Here is a 7,683-nt window from a genome sequence, read left to right on the forward strand (position 1 = left end):
CAGGGTTTCTCTGTGTAGCCCTGGCTGTCCTGGAACTCACTTTGTAGACCAGGCTGGCCTCGAACTCAGAAATCCGCCTGCCTCTGCCTCCCAAGTGCTAGGATTAAAGGCGTGTGCCACCACGCTGGGCTTAATAGTTTGTTTGTTTTTCCAGAGCTGAGGACCGATCCCAGGGCCTTGTGCTTGCTAAGCAAGCGTTCTACCCCTGAGCTAAATCCCCAACCCTTGGGCACTGTTTCAATGACCCATCTGGGGCCAGAGTCCAGGATCAGAACAGCCCACAGGCAATATTGGAACGTCCTGGAACTGTGCAACACGCAGGGGCTAGAACTCTAGCTTGGAGGCCTGGGTCCATAAGGGAACTTTTTGTCTAACTCTGTTGGGCATTTTTATCTGCCTCAGAGACGCTGGTTCTTCATTTAATCTTTTGGAAGAGAGTATAATAAAACGCAACCTGAAGGAACATAGTAACATAGGTGACCAAAGGGCCGCCATGTCAACTATGTATGTGACCTTTTTTTGTGCAGGTGTTAGACTATTTCGTTTGTGTGTGTGCATGTGGCTGCGAGTGTGTGTGTGCCTGAGGGTCTGCTTACCAGTGTGTATGTGTGCATAATCCAGAGGTTGACATCAGGGCGTCTTCCTCAGCCACTCTCCAATTTATTTCATTTTATTGAAATAGAATCTGTCAATGAACCTCTTGACTAGACTGGCTGACTGGCCAGCAAGCCCTCTGGCATCCTCCTATCTCCACATTCCCCAGTTAGGGTATTTTAGGCACTGAATTTGGCTTTTAAGTGGATACCAGGGATTCAAACTCCTGCTTGTGAGGCAAGCGCTTTCTTCATTGAACCATCTCTTATCCCCTCTCCCCAGAGTATTTAGAGAGATCTGGATCTTTATGGAGAATTGTAATCAGCATTAGATCAATCAGAAGAGTGACCAGGAACTGCTTTGTGTAATTCAAGACTTCTTTCTTCTCTCTTTCCTTCCTTTCTTTTTTTTATTTATTTTTTATTTTTTTCTTGTCTTTCTGTCTGTCTTTCTTTCTTTCTTTCTTTTCTTTTTTCTTTTTTTCTTTTTTCTTTTTTGAACAGTTCACAGAGGCTTTTCATTTATGTTTTACATCTCTATAAAAAGAATCCCGGGATTTCCCCTCCTGTGTGTTTTCATCTTGCTTCTTCATGGCCCAGTATGAGGAAGCTACACTGACGGGGTGGGAGTAGATTGTTCTGCTGCTTCTCTAGGTCCTTGAGCTGCACGTCAAATCTAGGGCTGATCAATCCTCACTTGTTCAGCCTGTCTTTGGGGTCCACAATGGTCCCCGGCTCTGAGATCATCAATGATTTAAAATTCGCTGATGTAACTTTGCTTCATCATCTCAGTTAGGACCCGAGTGATGCCTTGGCCCATGGCCCTACGAGGGCCTGGTCCTTGCCTCTCTTCTCGGCTGCTCTTGTGAGCACCTGCCAGGGCATGCACACCACAGCAAGGTCATGGAGAGATGGCAGAAAGAGCTCCTTGTGATTTCTAACAGTACATTTTCCCATCTGTTGTAATATCATTTTTCTAATAGGTTCTGAAGGAGAGTAAAGAGCACAAGGCCTAGAATAGACCCACAAAGTTCAGACCCACAGATAGATGTAGACCTTCATACTCCATAAAGTTGAAGAGAGAAGAAAGAACCCGAGGATCCCCAGCCCAGCCATTCCAGCTGAGACTCCAGAGTGTTCAAACAGACAGCAGAGAGCTGTGTAGAGAGCGTCCTATGGATTTAGTCACAAAGTTGCCACAAAATATCTGGAAGGTGAGTAGCATGGCTTGCCTGATGCACTGATCAGAAAACCGCGACTTCAGAAACTTGTCGGGCTTGCAGGGAGCTGGGTGAGGCTTCAAACACAGGTTGGGGCTCTTGGCTGACCTCCTCCATTCTGAGCTTATGGCCAGGCCCAGCCACTGTGTGAGTAGCAGCAGACAGTGTTTTGGGAGTAGAGCTGGACTCACTTCAGGAAGGGGACAAAGGGAGGAAACATTCAGGAGAGGACTGAGGAGAGAGGCCACCCAGGACAGGAGGGGAGGCGGCTCTAGGAAAGGAGTGAAGAGAGAAGCTACCCCAGGAGAGAACTGGGTGGGGCCACCACAGGGAACCAATCAACACTCAGAAGTTGTTCCCTGTAAGTGGTCCCACAGGTAGAACGGTGGCCTTTTGGGGTAGACACTGGGACGGGGAAAAGTGTCCTTCATGGGACTCCAAGGGGTGGGTCCCGCTAGGGGGCCTTTCAGGCCACAGGTACACGCTACATGAATCAAAGAGATGGTCTTGAGTTTGGGAGGGTTTAATGCATTTATTTGTTTTTCGTTTAATTTCTTTTTGAGGCAGGGTTTCTCTGTGTAACCTTGACTGTCCTGGAACTCTGTAGATCTAGCTGGCCTTGAATTCAGAAATTTGTCTGCCTCTACTGGGATGAAGGGCGTTCACCACCACATCTGGCTGATGTGAAGTTTTAAAACGATGGTGGTGATGCACACAGAAAGGGCTATTTATTTTTTTGAGGCAGGGTCTCGTGAAGTCCAGGCTAGCTTCAAAGTTACTGTGTAGGTGAGGGTTTTATCTTCTTATCCTCTTGCTTCCAACTCCTAAGTTCTGGGAATACAAGCATATGACACATGCCCAGTTTTCTGGGGCACTAGGGACTGAACCCAGGGCTTCGTGTGTGCTAGGCAAACACTCTTATCAACTGAGTAACACCTCTTGGGGTGTCCCCTCTCCCTCTCCCTCTCCCTCTCCTTGTATTCTGGAGCGATTTTGAGTTTCCATGGCCTAGGAATAATTAGGTTACCCCACATTCATGTTCTAACGTGGAAGCTTCAGGAGGTTTTTATAGTTTTACACAACAACAACAAATCCTAAATCAAGGTAAATTTAAAATACATTAGTAGACACTTCAGAGAAGCAGGATGGGGGAAGCTATTCTATTGGCCCAAGATGCCATCTGATCATTTTAATAGACAGAATTTCCCTTTTCTTAAGGAAATAAGAGGTAGTTTGTTCTGGAGCCGTTTTGATCATGGTTCTGGAAGACAGATTTAGGTTTGTTTCCACGAATTCTATGTTCCAACAATCCCTGTTAATGGTGGCATTGTGAAGAAGGCCTGTTGAAATAATGAATTGATAATTCCTGGTGTTATGTTCCAGAATGAAAGACACACACATAGCCTTTGTATTTTGTAGTGTGCCTTACTCAGCACAATAACCGGGCCACTGCCTAACCTCCACTACTGATAGTATCTACCTCCTACAGATATTTCCAAGTTACAACTTACTAAATTCTGTGTTCTGTTTTGTGCTCTGTACCCACTGGTCTGGGCTGCACTCTCCCAGCTCCTTCACATGGCGGCCACGCCTCTCTGGCCTGCACTCTTCTCTGACGTGGCGTCTCTCCTTTCCTCCACACTCTCCCTTCTTCTTCCTCTCTCCTGATCCCAAAAAATTCCAAAAATTCCAAAAAACCCACCTCTGTATGTCCTTCCCAGCTACTGGCTGTTGGCATTTTTATTTACCAGTCAGAACCAATTGGGGGCAAGTTCCCAGAAGCTACACTCCTGTAAGCAGTTTTAGGGACCCAAATTAACATTAGAGTGCAAGCAGCATTAGGCCAACCCCACTACAAATGCCTGTCACCTAGGAACAGCAAGGGAGTCATGTACCTTCAGTACAGCCCACTGGGTCACCTCACCCAATTCTCATTGCAACTTAGAGGCTCACAGTGCTTTGATCTCATGGTAAGGATTCAGCCAACCGGTTTGCAGAATAATCTGAATTCTTTTTTTTTTTTTTAAAGATTTATTTATTTATTATATGTAAGTACGCTGTAGCTGTCTTCAGACACTCCAGAAGAGGGAGTCAGACCTTGTTACGGATGGTTGTGAGCCACCATGTGGTTGCTGGGATTTGAACTCCGGACCTTCAGAAGAGCAGCCAGGTGCTCTTACCCACTGAGCCATCTCACCAGCCCCCTGAATTCTTATATTAGTGCCAATGTCAATGCATAGGGATGCACAAATCTTAGTGTTGATTAAGAATCAGTAGGTGGAGGTTGGAGAGAAGGCTCAGCGGTTAATCAGACTGGCTGCTCTTGCAGAAGACCTGGGTTCTATTTCCAGCACCCACACTGTGCCTGAAAACTGTAACTCCTGTCTCAGGGGATCTGATGTTCTCTTTTTAGTTTCTGAGGGCACAAAGAACACGTATGGCATGTAGACATACATGTAGGCAAAACACACATACATACAAATAAATCTAAAAACCAAACAAGCAAAAAGCCAGAATCATTAGGTTATTTGGGAAGTTTGATTTGACTTGCTGAAGTTGATGGGTTACAGGTATTTCCCATGTGGGTATTTACTGGTAAATATTCCCAATTTCATAATTTGATTATAAATAACAAGTTTATCCAGGTTGGGGAGATGATTCAGTTGACAGAGTACATGAAGACCTGAGTTCACTCCCCAGAACCCACGTGAAAAAAGCAGGGTGTGGTGGCGCACGCCTTTAATCTCAGCCAGTATTCAGAAGCAGAGGCAGTCAGATTTCTGAGTTCGAGGCCAGCCTGGTCTACTGAGTTCCAGAAAAGCCAAGGCTACACAGAGAAACCCTGTCTTGAAAAACAAACAAACAAACAGAATGAAAAAGAAAAAAAAGACCGTGGTCTATATAGTGAGTTCCAGAGCATTCGGATATACATAGTAAGACCCTGTCTGGAAAATAAACCAAACCAAACCAAACCAAAGCCAACCAACCAACCAACAAAACAAACAAACAAACAAACAAACAAACAAACAAACAAAAAGCTGGGTGTGTAAGCCCAGGGCTGGGAGGTAGAGACAGTCAGGTCTTAGGGGCTCCCTGGCCAACCAATCTAACCTCATCAGTGAACCACAGGTTCCAGTGAGAAACCCTGTCCTAATACACGAGGGATGGAGAGAGAAGGCTCGGCAGTTAAGAGCACAGGCTATTTATTCTTCCTGAGGACCAGGGTTCAATTCCCATGACCTTGTACTGGCTTCCAAAAGTGTCAGCTACACACGAGGCACACAAATGCACACATACGCAAAAACACCCACACACATAAAAAATAAAGGACAAGCAAGCAAGGTGAGAGGCTCCTGAGGAGTAGCACACACAGACGTTTGTTTGCACCCTTACACACTTGTGTGTGTAGGGGGACACATACAAATGCACAAAGTTAATCTCTTTTTGGAGACAGGGTCTTACTAGATAGTTCTGGTTGGCCAGGCTGGTGTTGAACTCAAAGAGATCCACCTACTTGCTGCCTCTTAAGAGCTGGGACTTAAGGTGTGCGCCACCACGCCCAGCTGAATATTTGATGTTCTTTTAAAGATTTATTTATTTATTTTATGTATATGAGTGCTCTATTTGCATGTAGACCTGTGTGTCAGAAGAGGGCATCAGATCCCATTACAGATGGTTGTGAGCCACCATGTGATTGCTGGGAATTGAGCTCAGGACATCTGGAAGAGCAGCCAGTGCTCTTAATCCCACCCCCCCACCATCTCTCCATCTCTTGAACATTTGGTTCTTAAAGGAGAACCAGAGTGGGCTGTGGTGTGGTCAGCCCTGCCTACCCATCTTCCTACTGAAGAGCCCAACTGATGTCCTGCAGCTCAGATCCAAACATCTTCAGATCCCGCTGCAAGGTGAGAAATGTGAAGTGCTGTGCAGCTGGAGAGCAACCCCATCCCAGAGGAGGGGCCATGCTCTGTTCAACTGAGAGACCTTTGCTGTCTCTGGTGGCAAATCTGAAAGCCATGGCTGGGGTATGTGACCTCAGTGGATTTCTGTGTCATCCTGAGTCTGACTGTCTCTTTTCTTCTTCTTCTTCTACAGACTTTTACACTTTTCATAAACATGGCAAGCTATCTCAAGTTCCTCATCAGCCCATCGTCTAAATCTAGGACTGCTGGTGAGTCACTTTATACCAGCCAGAACTCAGCCTCTCCAGAGGTCCTTGAGGAAATTGGTAAGGCGGTGACAGAGGGAAATCTACAGAAAGTGATAGATATAGCTGAAGATGAAAGGCAGAGTAAGTCAAGCTACACAGTAAAGATCGCTGTGACTGGGGACTCTGGCAATGGCATGTCATCTTTCATCAATGCCCTTAGGCTCATTGGACATGAGGAGGAGGATTCAGCTCCCACTGGGGTGGTGAGGACCACCAAGAAACCAGCCTGCTACTACTACTCCCACTTTCCCTATGTGGAGATGTGGGACCTGCCTGGCTTAGGGGCCACAGCCCAGAGCGTGGAGAGCTACCTGGAGGAGATGCAGATCAGCACATACGACCTTATCATCATCATCGCTTCTGAGCAGTTCAGCTCAAATCATGTGAAGCTGGCCAAAGCCATGCAGGGGATGAGGAAGAGGTTCTATGTCGTCTGGACCAAGCTGGACAGGGACCTCAGCACAAGTACCTTCCCTGAACCCCAGCTACTGCAGAGCATCCAAAGGAATGTCTGGGAGAATCTCCAGCAGGCTCAGGTGAGGGACCCCCCTCTATTCCTGGTATCCTGTTTTAGTCCGTCTTTTCATGACTTCCCAGAGCTTAGAAACACACTGGGAAAAGACATCGACAGCATCAGGTACAGAGATCCCTTAGAGACCATTTTTCAAGTCTGCGACAGGTGCATCAACAATAAGGCACTCTCTCTGAAGGAGGGTCAGATGTTCATGAAACACCTGGAGGCGTCTGTCAGCCCCGGGGATGACACTGCCGACCTGGAGAGGGGTCTCGAGACCTACCAGAAGCTCTTTGGTGTGGATGATGGGTCACTTCAGCAGGTAGCTCGGAGTACAGGGAGACTGGAGATGGGTTCCAGGGCTCTGCAGTTCCAGGACTTGCCCAAGATGGACTGGAGACTGAAGCTGATGATGTGTTTTCCCGTGAGCATGTTCCTCAGGGTCCTTGCAAGCCCTTGGTGGTACGGCTTGTGGAACATCGTCATCCGCTACTTCAGACACCAGAGATACAAGCTCCTCATTGAAATAGTGGCTGAGAACACCAAGACCTTCCTGAGGAAAGCTCTAAAGGACTCTACCCTCCCTCCCGAAATCCTTTGAGAAGAGTCTGGCTCACCCTCAAGTGGAATTCAGGCTGCCTCTGGGTCTTTTTGCTTAGAGCCCTACCTAGTCACTAGAAAGGGAGGGGCTGTAGCTACAGCTTGTAATAATGCTTAATAATTTTAGAGGACTTAAGGAAACCGCCCATCTTCCTATATTCAACTGTAATAGCCCGTTCCTTCATAGTGCAAGTATTTGCTGGGATACTCAGCAAACGTTTCCTAATTCAGTACCTAGATGGTCAGGCTTTCAGTCTTCATTGTGATGCATGTTTAAATCAAGTCTTTTCCCTCCTAAAACATTAAAGTTGCCTTCATCGATCCTGTTCTATTCTTATCTTTATCTTGGTGGCGACTCTATTGGCACAGCATGGCACTTACAAATTTGGAGGGCGGAGAGGGTGGTGATGACTATCCCTTAACATCTACTGCTTGTTGGGCCTGTGTGTTTGCACATGTGAGTGCAGGTGCATGGTTGCCTGCATTCCACAACATGTAGAGTCAGTTTTCTCCTTCCACCATGGAGGGTCTAGGGACTGGACTCAC

At 46.7% G+C, this 7,683-nt stretch overlaps 1 protein-coding gene across 1 annotated transcript in view; it reads left to right on the plus strand.

Annotated features, from left to right (window-relative positions):
• Nucleotides 1-7,458, plus strand: part of LOC110332193 (immunity-related GTPase family M protein 1-like) — an 8,270-nt gene extending 812 nt beyond the window's left edge. Inside the window, exons 2-3 of the mRNA XM_021213279.1 lie at nt 1,577-1,807; nt 5,909-7,458. Coding sequence (XP_021068938.1) covers nt 1,769-1,807; nt 5,909-7,138 — 1,269 coding nt within the window. The 5' untranslated portion in view covers nt 1,577-1,768 and the 3' untranslated portion in view covers nt 7,139-7,458. The remainder of the gene's footprint in view (nt 1-1,576; nt 1,808-5,908) is intronic.
• The last annotated feature ends 225 nt before the right edge of the window (nt 7,459-7,683 follow it).

Source organism: Mus pahari, chromosome 14 (assembly GCF_900095145.1).
Source record: "Mus pahari chromosome 14, PAHARI_EIJ_v1.1, whole genome shotgun sequence".
NCBI lineage: Eukaryota > Metazoa > Chordata > Mammalia > Rodentia > Muridae > Mus > Mus pahari.